The sequence below is a fragment of the Sander lucioperca genome, chromosome 5 (assembly GCF_008315115.2).
Source record: "Sander lucioperca isolate FBNREF2018 chromosome 5, SLUC_FBN_1.2, whole genome shotgun sequence".
NCBI classification, from domain to species: Eukaryota; Metazoa; Chordata; class Actinopteri; order Perciformes; family Percidae; genus Sander; species Sander lucioperca.
The window spans coordinates 12,346,687-12,369,189 of NC_050177.1; the positions used below are offsets into that span (position 1 = coordinate 12,346,687).

Sequence of the window (22,503 nt, forward strand, 5' to 3'; positions counted from 1 at the left end):
CAATTGATCCAGATTCAGATTCCCCGGGTACACATCAACAGCCTAAAACCACCTGAGTTACTTTAGAGCCACAACATACTTATTATCCATCAAGTGTATCACCAGTACACCCAACAGGAGATGAAGAAATTCCAGGTCCATCAACTCAACAGCTGCAAACCACCTCAGATATTCATGCACAAACCAACCACAACCCACTCATCCTCCATCCAGTGTGCCACCATATAATATAGAAAATAAAGTATGCCAAGTGATTCATTTTAATTCAGGGTTGTTAAAATGACTGATGACATTGAGGCCATGGCCAGGGGGGTGGTGGGGGTGGTTTGGGGGGGGGCTTCAGTGCAAAATGTTGCTTAGTGTGTGTATGTGTGTGTTGGTGTTGATGTTGATATTGACCAACTGTTCTTGTTTATATGCTGATCTTGTCATTTTTTTATTTTATTTTACATTTATAGTCAATTGTACTGGGCTAAACCTGTATGTACTACTATAATCCTTTTATCTTTTTAGGTGTGACATTGTACAATCTGTCCAAAGACAGCAGATGTAAAATAGCCTTTTGGCTAATTCTGGCACATTTTACATTTTTATATGTATTATTATTGTGCATTGTCCCTTTTAAATAAACCTCAAATAAATTTGCACACACACATAAGCATGCACGCACCCAAAAAACACAGCCAATCTACGAACACCCAGCCTATTTAGAGCCTCTTTAAGGAGAGTGCTTGCCCTCTCCCTCCTCCCTTCCTCCTGCATTTCTCAACATATGTTTACCGTTAAGACTGGCAGGTGTTGCGGGCCTGCCCCTTCTTTCTATTGTTGCCCTGCAGCCTCAGCCAACATGGGGAGGCCTGCAAAAAGGTTATGTAAAAAAAATGTCCTCCTCTCTATATAGGTACAACTAACTCTGCCCTGTTACTTTTTTCACTACCTTTTTTTTTTTTTTTTTTAAATATCACCCCACAATTAAAGTATTCCTCCACTTGTCTATTTATTATGAAATACTCATTCCCTGTAGGCTTGAAAGGTGGCTGCTGAAAGTTGAAAGTTTTGTCCTTTCCACCGAACAGCATTCCAATAATGACATCTTTTCATGGCAGAAAGAAAGTATAAAAAAGTCAAGTCTAAACTCTCTCTAAACTCTATCAAGTTTGTACCTTGCACAGTTGTCACAAGCAACTTTATTCTCCAACTACAAATGGAAGCTGTGTATTTAGACATATTCCGGCCAAAATATGAGTGTTTGGAACATATTGCACATGCAGCTGGATAGCAAAGATGTGAATTTGCTGCTGAAGTGGTATAAGAAGTTTCTGTGGACATTTTCATTGATCATCATTATTAGAATCTATTGTAAGTGACAAGATGCAGACCACAGCCGATATACTCCTCCTTTTACATCCACCTTTAAAAGCTAGAAGGTGTGAGTATATTAAATAGATGAGATTTTTAGTGGAGCACAACTTTAACTTCATCAAACACCCTTATTTTACCTGGTATATAAAATACTGACTGAAACGACACATGCAGAATAAGCAAAACTATCTTGAAAACAAAGCACTGAAAAAGAGAAATACAGAGAGTGAGAGGGGAGCAGGGAAAATACTAGATAAAGTTAAAGGAGAACATGGAAATGTGTATCTATGCCATTAGTTTACCCCTTCCCCCTCTCTCTATCTGCACTACCTGAAACAGTGCTTTGGTCTTCATGGCCCGCTCTGAGTGGAGTGGGGGTGGGCGGGGGTGGAGCTCGGGCCAGGGAAAGGGTTAATGACACATGTCTGGACTAATGGCTCCCAGTGGAGCTATCTGCTGATTCAGCCCCATTACTTCACAAGCATTAAATATGTCTGCCCTGACCGCTCTCTGCTCCGCCCCCCCCCCCAGCCCTAATGCAAGTCAACAACATGCTAATCAGAAAAGGGGGCATGAGAGTTCCAGACTTTTTATGCTTTTCTAGCCCTTCATCTGACACTCCTGTCACACTGAAGTAAGCATCTAGGAAAAACTTGTCCCAGCCATTAGTGTTAATGGGTCAACCTGAGTCTGTGACCCTGCTAAGTAAAAACCTGCATTTTATGCAGCTGCTACACTACTGGGGCCTTGGTATAAAAAGATGAACCCAATGTACTTGTAGCACATATACAGTAATGTATAGAGTACATATAGTAGAATTGACAGTGCACTAAATATTGGCAGTGATCTATATCAAATTCCACACCTCTCAATGTTTTTCAAGTATAAGTCGTTAGATGTTGTTGCATGACATTACAGTACAGACAAATTGATAGTCTATACTGTAATGTCCGCCATTTGGATCTCCTGTGTTGAGACAACATTGTGTCACTTTTTGTTTTTTAAAGATTATTTCTTTGGGCATTTTCGGCCTTTATTTTTACAGGACAGACATGAAAGGGGAGAGAGAGGGGGGAATGACATGCAGCAAAGGGCCGCAGGTCGGAGTCAAGCCTCTATATATGGGCGCCTGCTCTACCAACTGAGCTATCCGGGCGCCCGTGTCAATCACTTTTAATGACATGGAAACTTGACAGTGACCCAGTTTTTGCATGTGACCAACAGTGTGGTATGATCAATGATGGTCAAAATAGAGTTAAACATGTTCAGTGAATGCTATGGAGATGCTGAATGACCCTGCGTTTTTAACGATTAAAGATGCACATATCTGGTATAATGCTAAAACCTTTATTATATTGTATTGCAGACGTAAGTATTGAAATGATATCTTTTCCTAATATCGTTATCCCTATTTTCGACCATCTATATGTGACTGTTCTGTCTGTTTTTTTTAACATGAAATGATCATGTTACTCAAAGTGGTAAAAGAACTGGTTTATCTCATAATTACACAACATAACAGATATTGCCACAAAAAGCCCCCAGATTGTCCAAGCCTATACCGCTGTGTACACTTCGTACATTGGTGAAAGGAGGGCTACCTTCTCTGTTAGTTTATCACTGTGCTAGTGGGCTAGTGGGAGCCAACCTAGTCCCGGGTTAACAGTCTTACATAAGTCAGAACAGATGGCAGACCTCTGCAAAGCCAGCTGGCTTCAGTTTTCCTGTGTGTCTGTTTGCAGGACACGACCTGACAGTGCAGGTACAGAGTGTAACTCCCTGCACATAAACAATGTTTTGTCTGATTGTAATGGACACTAGACATATACGTGCATGTATCTAGCTATAAACAGACATATGATGTGCATGTATGAAAATGCAGACAAAAATCTACTCTTCCATTCCCAAACCAATTACGTAAAATAGGAATGGGTTTGAGAGTGAAACTAAAAACAAAGTCTTTTTTTTTTTTTTTTAGGAGAGTAGGAGGTGGTTTTGGATGAGGGTTCATCAATCTCTCAGCAGATTAGGAGGCCTTGTAAATGTCAGTTTGCAGTGACCCCTCCATGGGGGATGAGGTTCACTATTAGGATAAGGACAAACTGGGCCTATGTCCAGGACTGGTCACCCCTGTATGTGTGGGAACTGCTCTGGCTGAGAACTGGCATGTAAAATGGACTAAGCAATCCGAAATCACCACACCTTTTCTAGAAATGAAGCTGCTATGCACCAAACTACATGTAAATCAATGTGTATGTTTAACTATGCAGTTACAGTTTTACTCGTGTACTACTACTAATCATCTTTATACTGCAATGCCACATTGCTCTGTATTTGATGTCCTATACTGAGAATTCTACATTTCTATTTAAGTAGTCAATATGCAACAATGCTACCAAGACAGTATTCAATGTCATTTATGTAACATGTGTGCACACGCAAGCATAGATAAATAATTTTTCATGAAAGATTGCTAAGGTAAATTATCAAGATGCTCTTTGGGAGGAAAATGAGGCGCATCTAATGCGCTGTGCTTCATAATAAAGCTTAACCCTCTGTATCACATTACATACTATCAAACCGAAAGAGGACTCAGGACATAAAAGAGCTGCTTTCAAATGTTCCACCACACCACATAATCTAAGCTTCTACGATCATCCTGAGATTAACGCACACACGCACACACACACACACACACAGGGCCGATCCAGTTTTGTTAGTTTTTTTTCCCTCTGTCGCACGTGTGTCGCATGCTGGAAGAGTTGAGTGTACAAATAAATAAGAATTCAATACATTCCATCTATGTTATTTTGTCTTAGTTAGGAAAGTGATGTTTAGTTAGGAAAGTCTGGTGCCTTTAGTCTCTTCCACATGGTGGAAGGGAAGTATAAGGTGGAAGGTATACAGCGTATTATTAATTCAACAACGGTATTGGATCGGTATCAGGTATTGACAGATACACAAAGCCCAGGCATCGTATCGGGATTGAAAAAGGTCGGATCGGTGCATCCCACACACACACACACACACACACACACACACACACACACACCTGTATTGGGATGGGAGATGACCTTTGATGCACTACCTCAGGCAAGTTTAAAGAAATGAGCAGTTCAAGTTTGTGGGATTTTTGTTCACTGTCAGAGGTGCACGTCGAACAAAATTAATTATTGATTTCAACAATAACATCCAGCAAGATACAGTACACTTCTGTGTACTATGCGGGTCTTCATTTCCCCAAAAGTTGTCCTCTCAGCTGGTTAGCTTCTTAGTCTCTTATTTGCAAAGAAACTGTGTGCTTACGTGCAAGTGTGTATGTAAAAATAATGTATAATGTACAGTACAAGATAATCTGTTAATACATTTGTTATTATAGAGTTATGGCCTGGAACACAACACAATGTAAAGGAGATCGTTGGCAGTCAGTCATGAATCGGTGTCGGCACGAGGAATCTATCTGATTGGCTATTCAGCTTAAGCGAATTAGTACACAAGAAGAAAAACGGTAGTGAGGAGAGCTAACAAACGACTGTGAGAGCAGGTTCCTTTCATTTTTCATCTTCATCTCATCTGAACAATACAATAGAGCTGTCAAAACTGGCCAAAAATGAAGTTTGAATGTGCCTTTTAAAATACACATAGGTGCGATCTATTGGAATATCTATTTTTGCACATTATTTAGCTACATAAGAGGGCCAACATACAACAAGATAACGTTACATAACTAACGTTACTTGTGCTATAATGACAAGTGAGCTCCCTAGCAAGCAAGCTAGCCACTAAATTAGTAAAATGTATCAACTTAATGTTTCATTCACATGCTCTTGTCACATCGTAGGAAAGCACATTGCTATCGCCAGATGAGTGACAACTTTGTTTGGCTCATTTTCTATAACCAGTGTAGCATTAAAGCAACACCAGAGCACTTTTCCGCTTCGGTCTCCCTAAAGGTTGGAAGCGGAATTGTCCATTACCGCTGTCGTAATGTCTCATATGTCTCATTCGAACTACAGATCCGCTACCCGATCTGGCAAACTTGCATAGTGCAGTTATAGCTGATAGAGGGCTGCAAAGTGAATGCAGAAGTGCCATTCACCCTGTTACGAGTTGATGAACCACTGAAACGATTTTGGAAACATTATTTTAAGGTACATTATTTTGGTGCAAGTTTGCCAGATCGGGTAGCGGATCTGTAGTTCGAATGAGACATTATGACAGCGGTAATGGACAATTCTGCTTCCAACCTGTAGGGGGACCGAAGCGGAAAAGTGCTTTGGTGTTGCTTTAAGACATGTTGGGTGGAATTAGCAAGCCAACGTTAGCTAACTAGCCAGCGGCTGCAGTGGCCGCAGCGGAGCCCTCTGTCCCTCCGCTCGGGTATCTCTGCTCCCCACTGCAGGGAGACTTCTTCGCAGAGAGAATGGATGACAGCCCGGGAGATGGACACTCTGGTTAGCCATCCCGGTGTCTTCCCTGTGGAGAGTGAAGTAGAGGGGCCGTAGGTACTTTGCTAATTTAGGTTTAAACGCTGTAGTCTTTGTGGTGTGTTCAAGTGCAGTTTTTTGGTCACGACAAACTCAAAATGGGTCACCACTAGTTCTTGGCCGTCTGCTTGGTGTGTCAGGGCCTTTAGTGAACTTACCAGAACTTAGTGTTTGCTCTGCCTTCTGCACAATAAACCATTTGCATTCCCTGACTCTGCAATAACACATGACAACGATAGCTATCTATAAGCCCATTTCTAAATATAGGCCAGTGAGAGGAGCTCTGCAAATCTCTGTATTGAAATACCCACTTGGCTCGGCTAAAGAGATACAGAGGCTGGGCCTGGGACAAGTGTAGAGTGGCACAAGTTGGAGCTTTGGCAGTGCATGGAGAAACGTAAGAGGGAGAGACAGGGGTGGGCGAGTGAGAGGGGAGCTAGACAAATTAGAAGATAGTGGGAGGGAGAGAGAGAGAGGGAGGGAGGGAGGGAGAGAGAGAGAGAGAGAGAGAGGGAGAGAGAGAGAGAGGGAGAGAGAGAGAGCAAGAAAGAGAAAGAGAGAGAGAGAGAGAGAGAGAGAGAGAGAGAGAGAGAGAGAGAGAGAGAGAGCGAGAGAGAGAGAGAGAGTAATGATCTACACATGGTTTCATGCTGGAGCCTCAACATAGTAACCATAGACACATGCTGGGGCCTCCTGGGACTCATCAGCAGGACACAGCTGTGAGCTGGACAGCAGAATTCTATTAGCACCAACAATGCACACATGCGCTTACACACACACACACACACACACACAGTCTGTATTCTAGATTAGCCATTTGAACATTTTACTATGTTTTGGCATGCTACAAACGACACAACACACAACCTTTTACCCTCCAATGGACCCTGATGGCAGGTCTAGAATATACTGGATCACTTGCTGTAGTTTATCTAATGGCCTACACATAGGTTGAAGGGTTTAAACAATTTAGCCAATGAGCCGAGACAACGTTCTATGGGATCCCTACAGACACAAATATTTTTTTAAGACACTGACAAGCACACCTCAAATCTTCAAGGGGTTACTGTAATACCTGTTGATAATAGCGAGTCTAAATTTGTATCCTTACATATTGACTAGTCTTCTATACTGTGAAAATCACACAGGCCCTTGAGTACTGGTTTCATATAACTTAAACACATGTATCCATATAGCAACACAAACACACACATTATACTAAGTGCATACATGCACATATGTGATGACAAGCCCATTACTTCTATGTGGAGGCAAACACATATAACAAATTATACCAAATGAAGCAGCCAGTCCATAAATTAGTCAACGTCAAGTGTAGCACCATTCTGATCCATGTGGAAGCCAACGGAAAAGGGGGGAGGGGTTGTGCAGGGTACAGCCAAAATTAAAGCCTTTGAAATCATCCTTTTCTGGACTTTGGTCCATTGCCTCCAGCCCAGCCTTAGTCCTCAATAACAGCTCTTAATGAACTCTGGGTTGGCAGTAAAGCCTGAAGTGATACCCCAGTTACACACATGCTCTGCTTACCCTTATTGCTTACGCTTATTTGTGTGCACAACTGAAGCCCTTTCTTGGCACTCTAACTCCTTATACTGTTGTATCCCTCTTTCCTCTCTTTCTGCTGCTATCTCTCTGTGAGTGTGAAATGTTTGTCTAGCTAGTGGAGGTAGTGATTTAGTACTGCTAAGAATGATGACTCTGCCAGAGGGGCTGGCAGGGCACTGTCTCACTGTCATACACTTACTCCAGCCGTGGGGGGAGGGAAGGATGGAGGGGGGGGAGAAGTAAAGAAGGAAAAAAAGGCAGAGGAACGAGAGCAGAGTGAGCGAGAGAGAGCGAGAGAGAGAGAGAGAGAGAGAGAGGGAGGCTTGAGGGAAAGAGAAACCACCGTCTTTTATGGAGACCAATCCTCCAAGCCTCACTGCCTAGGCCAACTTTACAGGATATATTGGACAGTTCCACACTACCCTGCCCCCCACCCCTCCAACTGCTCTCTTTTCTCAGCTCTTTTTCATGCTCCCCTCCTTTTTGGTTTCCAACAAGGCAAGCCTTTAGCCGAACTCTAGAGAGGTGTAAAAGTATTACCATGTCAACAAGTGCCTTTTACTCTAACCCACTCTACGCACACAGGCTCCGGCTCATACACACACATACACACACACACACACACACACACACACACATGAGCTAGCACAAAAAAATTGGGGTCAATCATCTGCAAGAAGGACCTTACATACACTGTTCCACAGAGTGTGCCAGAATAAGTTCAGCAACACAGAAAACTAAAGCCTGTTCTGTACAAAGGACCTAGAATACAAAGTAGAAATCCTTATGCTCACATTCTGGAAGGAGAAACTAATGAGCTCTTTGGGATGATAGATTAAGTGACATGCAAGTACTGCATCTTACAGTCATATGCTGTTCACACTCTTCTCATTCTCTAAACTAGGCTTCAACAGGCCTGGAAACTTCATCAAAATGTGTTAAAAGGAATCAGTAAAATTATTCCTATGAAAACAAGAGAGAAAGCGGTGGAGGAAGAGAGCTCTGATGGGTGAGATAGACCCCAATTTCCCTTTTCAGAACTTGTGGTCTCTTTCTACCAGTTCAGTGTACGATGGGGGCAGGCTTACGACAGCGAGAGAGCAGAAAGGAAGAGTGCAGAGAGCAAGAAATAGCATGCAAAAGCACAGATTTGTAAGGGGAGGGAGAGAGGGAGGGAGGGGTAAAGCAAGTGGAGAAAGGGAGAGAGCGAGAGAGAGAGAGAGAGAGAGAGAGAGAGAGAGAGAGAGAGAGAGAGAGAGAGAGAGAGAGAGAGAGAGAGAGAGAGAGAGAGAGAAGTAGCCCTGCCCAGTTGCCTGGGGAGAAAACTGCTCTGCTGCTGACTCAGGACTCTCTTTGTTTGACAATGCTCCCTCATTCTCGCTCTCTCTCTCTGACACACTCTCAAACTTACTCGTCTTTTTTCAAACACTCAGTCACCATCTTTTCTCATGTGCACATGCGCTTTCTTTGTCAGTCTCCTGCCAATAATTTCACTTTGACTTACTTTTCATCTCCTCTCCTGAGTAACCCTCCTCTGCTGTTTTTTTTCCACCCCCTATGTCCTCTATGCGCGTGCGTCTGTCTCTGCTACTTCTGCAGCCTTTCCCTTCTTTTGCAGCAACATTTTTCTATACTGTACTAAACGTCTCCTTCTAATGTGATGAACACAGATAAAGGCTTGCAGTCTAATACAACTACAGCGGTTTCTTTTGTCTTTTCATGCTCCACTAACAGTGGTTCACGATCAGGACCAGAGCTCTGGGCCGTTTTATTCTCTTCCAGCAGCGGCAATTTCCAGATGTTGGCCAGCCAGTGGTTGGCAGCAAACTGCCAGCACCTGTTCTGGCAGTTTGCTGCATTAAGGTATATGCTGGCATTAAGGTATGTGCTCCTTAATGATAGTGGGGGGAAACTGTTAGAGGGATTGAGTCAGAGAAGACAGGGAAGCCTGAAGTCTGGCAATTAGGGGGAAGCATGGCATGTCATAGAGGACGAGAGTCTACGACTAAGAAAAGAATAACAAAAGACCACAAGAAGACTGGCAGACTCATGGATAGTCAAGAGTGATAGACTCCCTGAGAGAAAATAATGGTTGGCAGCTATAAGGATAGCAGACAAAGATCCTATAGAGAATGAGGCTGCACGTTAAACAGGGAACAGAGAAAGAAATAGAGAGAGAGAGAGAGGAGCAACGGTGATTCCAGCTGGACATGGACTCATTCCCAGAGTGGCAATGCTGAGCAAGGCTTACAAAGACCCTAAGGGGACCCCCCTGGACTAAAGAGGGCCTTGGGGAAGGCAGGAGGGAAAGGGAGCCAAGAGGGGGAGCACTGATAAGCACGAGGTAGTCCAACACACCCTGACACAGAAAGGAGGGAGGCATGTGAAACAAAAGGAAGAGAGAGAGAGAGAGAGAGAGAGAGAGAGAGAGAGAGAGAGAGAGAGAGAGGGATTTATACTTTACACTTTACAAAGGAAAGCGTGCTTGCATCTCATAGACAAAGAGGAAGGGAAAAGATGTAGCGCAATCTCCCACCTAAGTTCAAACAGAAAAGCTGTGAGACCAATGAACTAGCACAACACTCAGGATGGATAGACTGATAAGGGTAGAAGCAGTTTTTTTTCAAAGACAGTTGAGCTGGCAGAGAATCACAGCTAGAAATAAGAAATCATAGATTGTCATGATATAAGGCCCATTTGACAATTGTATGAAATATCAGGCAGTATCCACAAGTAGATACCAGTGGTTTCACACTTTCACAAAGCCCACTCTTGAATACAACGCTATTATGAGCAATAACTTTGATGCATGATTTATGACTACTCATCCCCCAAAACCGTGTGAGGGTGACAGCTGTTGTCACATTGTGAAAGGAAAACTGCAAGTATGTACTAGGAAAGCAGACATTTAAGTAATAAGGCTCAGTAATAGGGCTCAACAATAAAACCATCTGATGATCCGTACTAGGTTGCCTGTGGTTAATTTTAACCTACAAATGGAGGAGTAGAAAAAGAGGGGCGGAGAGGAGAGGGGAATAGAAGACGTACACTGGCTTATCGGTAGGAGTGTGACAGGGACCTTGATCGTACCAGGGCTAAGCTCAGCCACGTTTCAGTAAGACCTCAGTTAAAGCAGATCAGGCGAGGGAGGGGAGTAGTAATCGCTAAGCTATTTGAGACCTGGGTCTAAGGCCACGTACAGATCTACATTAGCCCTGCATTAAAAAATGCAAACCAGCTCATTCATTTGAATGAGTCAGTTAAATGCAGGGGCGTCTGGCAAAAAAGTTGAACCAGGCTAAATTTTTGCCACAACGCTATGTGATATCATCCGGCAAGGCGCTGCGGTGGCCTGCGTTGTTTTAACGTTGTAAAAAGGCTTGTTTTTGAATTTGAATGCCCGCAAAGTCCCAAATGAGCATCAAACCAAAAGGAAGGATGGTGAAATACAAAATCTGGCCATGATTACAAAATTCTGCCCTGCTTATGTGACCTTAAGCAAAATACTGAACTTTGATCAGCTCTTGGAAAAATGTACTGAAGTTTGCATCTGTCCCGTAAGAAAAGTAGAAATTTCTCTTCATTTATCATACACGTTTCGGAAACACTGACCAAAGAACATCTACAGAACTTAAGTTACATAAATAACATGATTTCTCAAATAACCCATAATTGTTTTAAAAAAAAGAAACCAAAAAAAAAAATCAAGTATTGTGCAGGAATTAGAAAAAGTAAAACCAAGCAGCTATTACATTTATGTATGTGAGCATGGGTGTACAGTGAAGAGAGAAAAAACAAGCGCAGTGACGAGAAGGGGGAGGAAGGGGGAGGCGGAGTGAAAAAAGCTAGAGGGTGCTCGCCTGGCACAATGAGTCCTACTTGTTAGCCAGTGACAGTGTCAGGGATCGTGACAGGGTCCAGACGCTAGACACCAGCTGCAGCGCCTCGTAAATAGACTGCTGTCTCGCAGGCACATTTGCACGGCAATGGTTGCACACGCGCGCACACACACACAGACACACACAGGCATGTGGGCACATGCATATACTATGGCAGGCACACAGACAGACACTGACTTATTGTCTCTCCCAAATCTTGTAAAAGGGACAGTGAACCGCTTTGTCTTGTGTCCTGTTAAAGCTCCTGTGAAGAGAAAATGTACTCCACACACAAAAACTCCAAACTCAACAAAATTGCAACACAAATAATTAAACATGTATTAATAATAATAAAAAATAATATTTTCAATAATAACTAAATGTTAATGCTCTATGAAACAGAACAAACTTTGTGTTCAGTCCATGTGTGTGCTTGCTGGAACTACAAGGCTAATCTTACCCAGTACTTTTGCCTCAATGTAAACTTTGTGTGTGTGTGTGTGTGTGTGTGTGTGTGTGTGTGTGTGTGTGTGTGTGTGTGTGAGTGAGTGAGTGAGTGAGTGAGTGAGTGTGCGCTCCTCCTCCCTCCACGGTGATAATGAGGGGGGTAACAAACTACATCTGCCCTGTGGTGCGTGGAGAAAGAAAATGTGGAGGAGAAAAAGGGAAAGAGTAGGAGAGAGTTGAAAGTTTAGGGCGAGAGGAGAGCCGAGCTGGACGGGAGGTGAAGGGGTTAAATGCGCGGGACTGATCCTGCTGAGCAAGCAGCAATACGTTAAAGTGCAAGGTTTCATTGTAGCAGATACAGAATGAAACTCCTTCCCATTAGTCGCGCTAGTAACTGAAAAGACTCTTTGCACTGCTTAACCCTTACTGCGCCGCAAACACACATCACCACAGCAACAAGACAGGTAAAGCCCCTGTAATTGGGAAACAGCTTCTATGTTTGTGTGTAAAATGCACATGCACAATGAGATTACAGTAATTATAGTGCAGTGACCAAGTGTGCATACGTATGCAAATGTAACTTTCACTAACTTGATGCGTGAGGAGTGTATGTCTGAATTTGCACATAGAATTCAGATGGAGTGACCTCTGGAGGGGGATTTTCTTCCCCCCCCCCCCCCCCCCGCAGAACCACAATCATCGTAATTATCAATTATCATCACACTGTCTTAACCGAGACACACCACAGTAAAGCGTGTGGTGCAATGACGAAACAATGGAACAAAAAAAAAAAAACCCACGTAAACAAAACCAAAATGGGAGGACGTAAGGTGAATCGGGTCATTACAAAAAATAAAGCAAAAAGCAAGTTGTACTCAGTTCTGTTTGTTATAGTTTTAATAGCACAATCATTTTTATTTTTGTTTACGCAAAGAAAATGGATACAAGCTGGCTTCACTTGAATGATTTCATCAGCTCACGACTATAATCTGGCAATATTCCCAAAAACTACAGAAAACCCTGGTTCAGAAAACCAAAAGTAATTGTAAAAGATAAAGACTCCCTACGCATGTTCATACTGTCTACACAGTATATTAATGTAAACCGCTCTAAAACACATAACTTACACCTCTGGAGAAGACATATGTGTTGGCTCAGACCTCTCTCCAGCCCATTTGTTTTAGTGCTCCAGAAAAAAGCCATTTGATTCTAATTAAATCAAAATGGAGCATGAAATGCCTGGTGACCAGCACACAAAAACCTAGCCCTGGTTGTTTTTTTTCATTACAACTGGTCTGAAATGGCAATACACAGACATATCCACGTAAACTCAAAGAAGCCCTAAACGCCCCATGAGGGCAGTGCAGGGAACGAGTAATATTGTTCCTGGCCAAACGCTCAGCAATAATAAAACAACAATTACCATTCATCATTCTCTCATTTCCCCTCTCATTACAACTCCAGTTACCATCAGCACCAGGTAACAAGCACATGTGGCATGCAGCCTAATGTGGTTTACAGAGATGAACAATGTATAGGAAGCATAAGGCCTGTATTGAGCTACACAATATAAACCATACTGCACTGGAAAAGTTGACAGTCTATACCAGATACTGTATGTTTCAGGGACTATAAAGCACAAATGTCACATTGGTAGAATTAACAACTAAAATACACAATAACAAATAAGGGGCTTGCACTATGTGGAAAGTTCGGTTTCGGAAAGATGCAGAAATGGTGGGACACAGCCTGAATGGTGTTAGTTGGGACACACACACACACACACACACACACACACACACACACACACACACACACACACACACACACACACACACACACAAAGCAATATTGGTGTTTGGATTAATGGATTATCTGATGCTGTGTTGCATGACTTACACGTCTTGCTTGCACTAAAGCAAACCTTTATTATACACAAACAATGAGAAATGAACTTTGACACTTTGAAAGGTGCAATATATTTAAAAATCTCAGCAACCAAACATTTCAATACTTTTATAGACAAGCTTTATCGCCAAGTAACTTTATGTCAAAGTACTAAACTGCTGCAACATCTTTCACATCTTTTCATCTTTCAGTTTCTCACATTCTATTGGACACAACAATTCAGAAATAAGTCAAAGGGTTTTTGTTCTTACTCCAGTCTTGTCACAGAGCCGCAGGGTGTTAAAGGAGCCCACGGCAAACACCTCTCCATCTGGAGCCCAGGACAAAGAGGTGACCGGGTAGTCATGAGACGACGAGGAGTAAAGCAGACGACCAAAGCTGTCCCATACCTGTTGAGGGAGGACATGATTTCAAAGGTAAAAAAAAAAAGCTAAACAATTCAACACACCAACAAGACATCTAAAAGTACACTCAAACACTGCCCACCTTATATTTACAGTCTTCTCCACCTGACAGTATGACGTCATTGACTGAATTCCAGTCCACCTTCAGAACAACCCCATCATGAGCCTTCCACTAGAGAGAGACAGAGGGGGAGAGAGAGATAATTTGTATATCAACACAACATATTGATGCTATCCACACATAACGTCTCCCATTGGTTGAAGAGAAGTGGGAGAGATCTCCAATAAATACCTCCTCTTTTACTGAGTCCAAAAAAGAGATAACACACAAAGATGATCAGGATAAGCTCCACAGAGAGTAGCATTTATTCTTGCGCATAGTTACATGTTTATGAAATGTTCAGCCTAACTGAGAGTTAACTCAACTTCATGTGTCACAATGTAACAAAGAGCAGAAAGCCTGTCACTAGCATTATCTTACTATGTTCCTATCTTGTTCCTGTTTGCTCTACATGCTTACACTCTATTTTCTATTTTTTTGTACCCCACTTGCTAACTCCATGCACCCAAAGGAGAACACACGTAAACACATGCACATGTGCGTTGTGTGTATCTGTGTCTGTGTAAGCCAGGCAATTTCCAACCCATACTGGAACCTGGTTGGCTGACGCACATTAACCTATTCAGATTGAGCCTTAATAGGTTCAAGTTCCATCACTGGATGTGATGTGTGTGCTTGTGTCTGCATGTGTGGTAATAGCTGAGGGAGAGCAAAGGGTTGAGAAGGCGCACATGTACCTCCACTGTTTATCTAAGGTCCCAGGTGGTATTCGGCTTCAAGAAGAATAATAAACAAATGTATACATGAACAAGAAAAATACTCAATGGTATGCAAGGTCCTCGGCGCTGCACCCTCCATTAATGCAGAAGCACTCAAAGACATTTAGATCTATTGCATTTTTACTCATGTATAGCCTTTAAACAGCAATGCAAATCAATGAACCTCAAGTTTAATTTACAAAGACCTGAAAAGAGGCAAAGGGCCCAGTGATGTCTGGCCGTTGGGCTAGAGGAAGGATACCCGAACCGAGCCCGTCGGGACTCAGCGGTACACGACGGGCTGGGCCGGGTTCGGACAGATATTTAGAAATGATGTTCGGGTTCGGGTCGGGCTCGGTCATAAGGCATTGAACGTTTAAAATTTTATTTTGCGCGCCTGTGTTAACGTGTACTTGTAGCCCCGTGTGCACTGATGCGCTCATCTGTTGACACTTCTGAATGCCTTCCTACAAAACGTACATGTGTCATTAGTACGAGAAAAAGAAGAGATTTTAACTGTGTCGGGCTTGGGTCGGGCTCGGACACAAATATCTTAATGCCTGTCGGGGTCCGGCCGGGCTCGGTTACCGCTCTGTCGGACGCGGGTTGGGCTAGGACAGAAAAATGCGGCCCAATCCGCACTCTACGTTGGGCAGATTGAATTATAAGCAAAAACCACACATGAGATAAAAATTATCATGCAAAGATATCAACAACGGAAAAGAAACTCCCCATCAGATACTACATAGGTGGCAAAGCAGATAATGAATGTAGCTACAGAGTCCACAAACTCAGACAAACACAAAACACTAAGCAAAACTGTAGTTACAATGTTACATTACTATAGGGACTTGGTGTGTCTATACTATAGTATTCAAAGTAATAAGTGATATTTTATTGAATCAGATCAATCAATCAGATTTTTCTTTACTTATTACACAGTAATATGTTGGAGTGAGTGTGTGTATTGTCGTTAATTCATTGATCCAATGGGCTCTCCATGTGATTCATGTTATAACGTTTATTTGATTGATTTTATGTCCATTACCGTAACCTTTCAGTCATTAACAGAGTTAGCTACAAGGTAATATTTCAAAACCATGACATATTGAATCTGAAGTGAGCATTTACTTAAGTCAAGTTTTTTTTACTTTTTAAAAGAATAAATGAAGTTCATTGTACCTGTATGACTTTGGCGCTGGGTTGCAATGGCTTGATGACTAGCTGTCTTCCTGATGTGTAGAGGATTCTGTCTGAGTCAGGACCCCAAGCCACAGAATACACAGGAGAACCTGGAAGATGCAGGTAAACAGAAGATGAAGAAAGATAGTTGATATTTGACCTCAACACCAAAACAAATATACCCCCTCCCGTCAGTGCACCTTCAGATTTACCATCCCTCTCGCTCCCAATGCCTTTCTCTTTATACTTCAATGGCCATTCCCCTGTCCTGTGCACAAGCATGAATGGAAAAGTGTTGCGAGGCTCGGTCTGAGCCACTTTATTTGTTTCCCATTAACAGAGCCAGGGATGAATGGCTGATTTTGTTTTTCAGTGCACAGCAGAACACACAGCGGAGCGTGAGGAGACATTCGCCGAATGTGATAAAAAGTGTATTGGATTAGAATCGCAGACTCCACCTTTAATTGAAAACCAAGAGCAATGGATTGGGCTTCCACACGCAGAGACTTTGACTCTTGCTTAATGTAATATTTAAAAGATGTAAAATAAAATTGTGTGTGTATGAATTTCTCCCCCTCTCTTTGACAAACTAGGAGTTGGTATGAACAATGGCTCGAGGATACAGCAGTGCTAATGGTATCATATTCCCTCAGAGATCTCACCTCATTCAGCCTATGGAAACAGCACTTGCAGTCACACCAGTTGAGAAAACCTGTCTAACCTCTAACAGCAGAGGCACAAATGTGTGTGCTTACGTGCACATGTGTGAGGGAAAATATGTGTGTGTATGAGTTGGGTTGCGGCGATGCGCGTATGGAGGAGAGAGGGCCTGACATTTAACCCCACTCCAGGTGCATGTGGTTTCTCACAAATGCCAAATGGTCACATGATCTAAATCTGACGAAGGCGATGGTTGGTTTAAGGCAAATTACTCTCTCCTCCCTCACGCTCACTCACTTCCAACCTCTTCCTACACTCTCTCTCTCTCTCTCTCTCTCTCTCTCTCTCTCTCTCTCTCTCTCTCTCTCTCAAAATGGGTCATAGTACCCAAGAAGAAGCCTGCACCTGTAGTGAGTGAGTGAGTGAGTGAGTGAGTGTGTGCGTGGAGTTCTGAAGAGAAGCAACACCTGCAGTGATCTGAGTGCCATGTGGTGGATGGTGTGTGTCTGTGGCAATGGTACTATATGCAGGTGTTCTACAAATCTGTAGGTCTGTTGAGCAGGCAGCTCATTCTCCAAACATCCAGCTAAGGGAAAATGTTCCGAAATACTGCGGGCTGAATTGCTGTTCTCCTGCCAGGTTTTCCACAGCACCCGTCATTCAGCAGGAGTGTGCCATCCATTTCCCCCAGAAGCCAATTTTCACCCCCCCCCACCATTTTTTTTCTGTCCCACAACTGAGAAAAAACACATTCAATAAGTCAAACTGCACAAATCAATTAATAAGTAAGTAAGACATCTGTAATGTCAATGATGGATAGAGAAATGTATCATTATGAGTCTTTTTTATGGCTTTTAATAAAACTCCACTCCTATAAAGCTTTGAAACTTTATGGCAATAAAAAACATAGAACTCTGCTTTTGGTTGTACCGAGCACAATTACATTCTAATAGCACACTCACACACACCATACACACAATCGCACATCTGAGGAGTTTCCACCTTGATTGTCATTTTTAATTACCTGGCTTGAGTAAAAAGGCAGCTTCAACACAAAAGCAAATCTTACAGATCGCTCAGTGTGTACATGTGAGGTGCATGCTCATGACTGAATTGCCCACACATACACTTTTATAATGAAAGAATATTATCAAAATGTTGAATGAAAGTCTGAAGAATAAAACCATACAACATGTAAGGTGTGGCTATTAATTTGCCATCTGGGACCACATGGGGGGTTATTTTGAGCCTGGTATCAAACAGGAGCTAGATGAGGAGGTGAACTTGTGTCTAAAAGCATTAGGAGAAGGAGAAGGCTCCCCTGATACACATAAATGAAATTGAAGTTCTGTGTGCCTGGTGCTGTTGATCAGGTCTCTGCTTCTTGCTCTTTTTCTCTCAGTCACAAGTGGCACTCTTTGAGCCAGAAGGTCCAAAAACAATCAGTACTATATGTGTGTGTGTGTGTGTGTGTGTGTGTATGTGTGTGTGTGTGTGCGCGCTCGCGTGCATGTGAGAGAGAGAGATGGAGAGGGTGTAATTGGTGTCGGACTCGGTATGTTGTGTTGTGTTTACTAAATGTCTGCAGCTGGTTGGTTAGAGACTGGCTTCACATGGCTTCTGTTGCTGCCTAGCAGCTGTTGGATGGATGTGACCTGCTTTAAACTATATAGGTCTTTCTCACACTGGCATTCATATGATATAAATCAAGATTTATATATTAACTCTCATATTGTTTACCTTAATTTGACTATTCAGTCTTTATATATGGAAATAATCGGGAATCAGCAGCCATTATTGTGACAATACAGTGTATGGGATGCATGCATAACAAATGAATGTGCTCTGCTTGGTTGATTCATTTTTGGGTGAGTGATCATATATGGATAACAGTGTCACACATTTGTGGCTTAAAATCAGGGAAGGGGTCTTTTAGCCTTACCTTGGCTGGCTAGTGTTGAGCGTAGCATCCCACTTTTTGACCAGATCTTGATCTGCCCATCTTCGCCAGCTAAGTGATTAGATAAACAGATGAAATGGATAGATATAAAGTTTTTTTTTTTTATAAATTCACAAAATGAATAGTTATAATTTTAATTCTATAGCAGGCTAATTAAACAAGTGTTAAATGGCTATGAAAATATGTATGCCCCTGTCATCTTTACCTGTAATAAGAGCAGTCCCATCATAGTTCCATCTTCCAGCCAAAACAGCTCCCTTGTGTGCTTCAACACTCTTCTCAATGCGCCCTATCTTTGAGGTCAGGTGGAACTTCCCTGTAAAGAGACAAAAAGAGGCTTACTGAATGGCAAATCCACACTCAGGCCTGATCTGGGTGTTTACAGTCTATAATTCCGGAACACTACTGTCTGCTGTAATTCTCTGGCTACTATGTGGATGTCTTCTACAGAGACCATGGTTTCATAACTTTTAAGTCTGACTTTTTCAGGTTGCTGCATGAGGCGAATGGGACAAACTTTTTTTCATGGCCAATCCAGAACACCAGTGAGGAAAAAAATAGGGTTTCTGTTGGTTGAATTAGGGCAATTTTGCATTTGCTAGACACGAAGGGTGATCAGGCATGGAGACAGTTATTGAAGACGCTAGCCTAACATATACTTTGTGGCAGTGTGTATTAAAAAATTCTGAATGTTCTATGTAATTTCTGGTGGCCTAAAACTGCAAATCAGCATGCTGCTGCTCTCTCCCATTTCTAAATTTGGACATCCCAACAAACGTGGATGTTACTGGTCCAGCAGGTAGTGAGTATAACAGGCATGTACAGCTGTACTGAAAAGCTTTTTCCAACAAAAAAAAACCCCAACTTTTTAATATAAGTATAAATTTCTATTTTTTATTTACATATGCACTCACGTCAACAGTCCTCACCTGTGCAGCCAAACATTGTGTGTGCAATGCTTTTGTGTGCCAGTTTGTTTGTTTGCTTGTTATCTGGCAGATGCTTTTTATGATAACTTTTAAAGACAGCTATTTTCCTTCTATTTATAAATGGTTTGTTGAGAAATTCCAGATGATACATCTGTGTGAAATCTATTATGACGCCACATTGTAGTTCTACAGGGTCAAAGTGAATGAGACTGACGCACTGTTGTTCCAAACAGAAGGCCCAGCAATATCCTTCAATCTTAATTTGGTCCGCTTTGGGACAAGTCTGCTTCCATTCCACACAACATACTTTCTGATAGAAAGCCAAATGCCAAGCATCTAAGCTATGCAATTATGCTTCGCCAAGGGGACATATTATGCTTCCCGAAATAATAAAGTATAGTAATTAATTTGATGCTTAGAATATTAAATCATCAGATTATTACAGAATATTTAGCTTTCAAAAGCAGGGACAAAAAATACCACCGTAAAATATTACACAAAAGCCTATTTTTCACACAGGAAAAAGGTCAAACTGCACTAACCCTAACCACTATACAAAACTAATTTAATATTCTGGCATGGGAAAGGGAGGCTGACTAATCAAATAAAGTTAGGAAAAGTCACAATGTTAATACAGAGTCCTCCCACCCAATAAAACCCTGGCTGTTTCTTTTCAGCTAGGCCTATATCATACAGAAAAAAAATGTTAAATATCCTGTACATAACCCAAACGTTAAAATATTTGACATCTTTCAGTGCACACCAAAGTTACAAGAAATAAAATTGCGTCATTGTCATGTTTTGTTTTCAATGAAAAACAAAAACGTATTGAAAAAGAATAACGATAGAAATACTGATATTTGTTTAAATGTAACAAGGCAGAAAGCAGAAGAAAGTTGCAAAAGTGAATCGTAACAGAGTTTTCACTACTCTCCAGTCTGCCAGAGAAAATTGCTGCTTCAGTTTGTGGGTGTGTTTATGCAACCCTACACTGCCATTAGTGTTGTGACCACATATTGCCTGCCATAAAAGTAGATCCATATTATGTGTGTTTATATCTAATATAGGCCGAAGAGGAGAAATAAGAGGCAATGTGGATGCACGTCACACAGACTCTGTCACCAAGTTTAGTATTAAAAATATACAGATGTAAAACAAAAATCCACCTTTAGTGATTTGATGATGAAAACTAGAACAGAGACATATTTACTCGTTACTGTTATACTACAATCATCTTCCTGAAGTTAAAATTCAGTGAAAATTTTAAACTACAATGAAATCCCCCTGAGTTGTAGCCTAATTCTTCTAATGTCATCCTACTCAGTATAAAACCCAGGCAGACGGAAAAAAGACCTAAGGCTATTGGAAACTCTTCTACCAATTATTATATTTAGTAAGTTCAGTTAGCATTTGACAAATGCTATTCTACATCAACATAATGTTGTCTAACTCATTTTATTTCCCTGTATAGGTATGACTAAAAACAATCACTGATCCGTGTCATGTACGTGGCTGTTCACTAAATGAACAACTTGTGAAACAAAACTGATATATTGATTAGATGAGTACACTCAGAAACAAAGCCCTGTAGCCCACTGGCAAGCTTTTAGGGAATAAAGAGACTTGCCATCAGTGCTGGTGAGGACAAAGATCTCAGTCTGATTCTGTTTCTTGCCACCAATGGTCTTGGGGAACCAGTGTAGGTCAATGGGGTACATCTCCTCTGGCAATTTGACAACCAGACTGGTCTCACTGGTCAGCAGGTTCCACTTGAGGATCTGGTGGTCCTCGCTGCATGAGTACAGCTCATCTGCTGTGGTCCAGCCAACACAACTCACAAGTTCCTTATGTGATCTGCTGTTAAGGAAAGTGATCTAGGTAAGTTATTATTAGGGTATGTATTTTATTGATCATATAAAATGCCATGGTAGCTTCTGCAATAAATTGGGTCTTCTGAAAAAAGAATGAACAGATTCTAGACTACATGTTAGGAAGTAATCGATTAACGCTATATTACTACTTCTAGTGGTGCTAATAATAGCAATGTGTTTAAAGTTGGGTTGCATAATAAATACTTGATCTGTACAGAAATACAAGTATAAGGCTGGCTAGATAGCTAACGTCATCATAAAAAGGATATGTTTGGGTTCCTGTAGCAGCGATGTTTTCAATCTCATGGTGGATGTTTGCTCTGTTGAACCCTAAACAAACAAGCCATTTTCAGTTAGTGGCAGTAACTCATATTAAAGCTCATTATATCACACCAATGTCTAACCAACACACAGAAAGAAACAATATATAAGACCAAATAAAAACTATGAACCATACCCTGTAGATTAGGCGACTCAGCTGTTGTCATGCTCTGGTAGCTGTAACGGTGAATAAATCAAGCGTCTGCAGTTGCTACGGTACCTGCCACCGTTGCTAACGTGAATCCTGAGATGTCCCCGAGCCTTCCCTGCGACTTGAATGCTAAAGTTAACTTGGTTTTCTGGTTAAAACACACATCCTTCTGTCGTTACCGACTTTATTATGGGACAACTCCAGCACAAGGTGCATGAATAGTCAATACAGTACAGTGCAAGCCTATCCATCACGAATCAGTCATTTCTTGCTAACGTTATCTTGGCTAACCTCTGGTAGCCATGTAATCTGGGTCATAGGAAGCTGAAAACGCAAGTTATCGCGAGAGTTGCATATATCGCTTCCTTCTTTGGAAACGGATATTTCGAATTATTTAAGTACAAATGACAAATGTTAAATAAATGTATGTAATAGGACTCATTAAAAACGAATGAACTAACATTAATAGTTGAGCCATCGAACAATATTTCCTGAAATGTTAACTATTCTTCCGGGCGGAGCTTCGTTCTACTGTAACCAGGCAACCGTTTGAACACG

The 22,503-nt window shown here is 41.8% G+C and overlaps 1 protein-coding gene across 1 annotated transcript in view; it reads right to left on the bottom strand.

Annotated features, from left to right (window-relative positions):
* ift80 (intraflagellar transport 80 homolog (Chlamydomonas)) overlaps positions 1-22,471 on the bottom strand; it is a 38,101-nt gene extending 15,630 nt beyond the window's left edge. The window contains exons 1-8 of the mRNA XM_031301062.2: positions 21,931-22,471; positions 21,743-21,803; positions 21,230-21,451; positions 18,879-18,989; positions 18,656-18,724; positions 16,054-16,163; positions 14,135-14,224; positions 13,900-14,037 (exon numbers count right to left, since the gene is read on the bottom strand). Coding sequence (XP_031156922.1) covers positions 13,900-14,037; positions 14,135-14,224; positions 16,054-16,163; positions 18,656-18,724; positions 18,879-18,989; positions 21,230-21,451; positions 21,743-21,779 — 777 coding nt within the window. The 5' untranslated portion in view covers positions 21,780-21,803; positions 21,931-22,471. The remainder of the gene's footprint in view (positions 1-13,899; positions 14,038-14,134; positions 14,225-16,053; positions 16,164-18,655; positions 18,725-18,878; positions 18,990-21,229; positions 21,452-21,742; positions 21,804-21,930) is intronic.
* Positions 22,472-22,503: the final 32 nt, after the last annotated feature.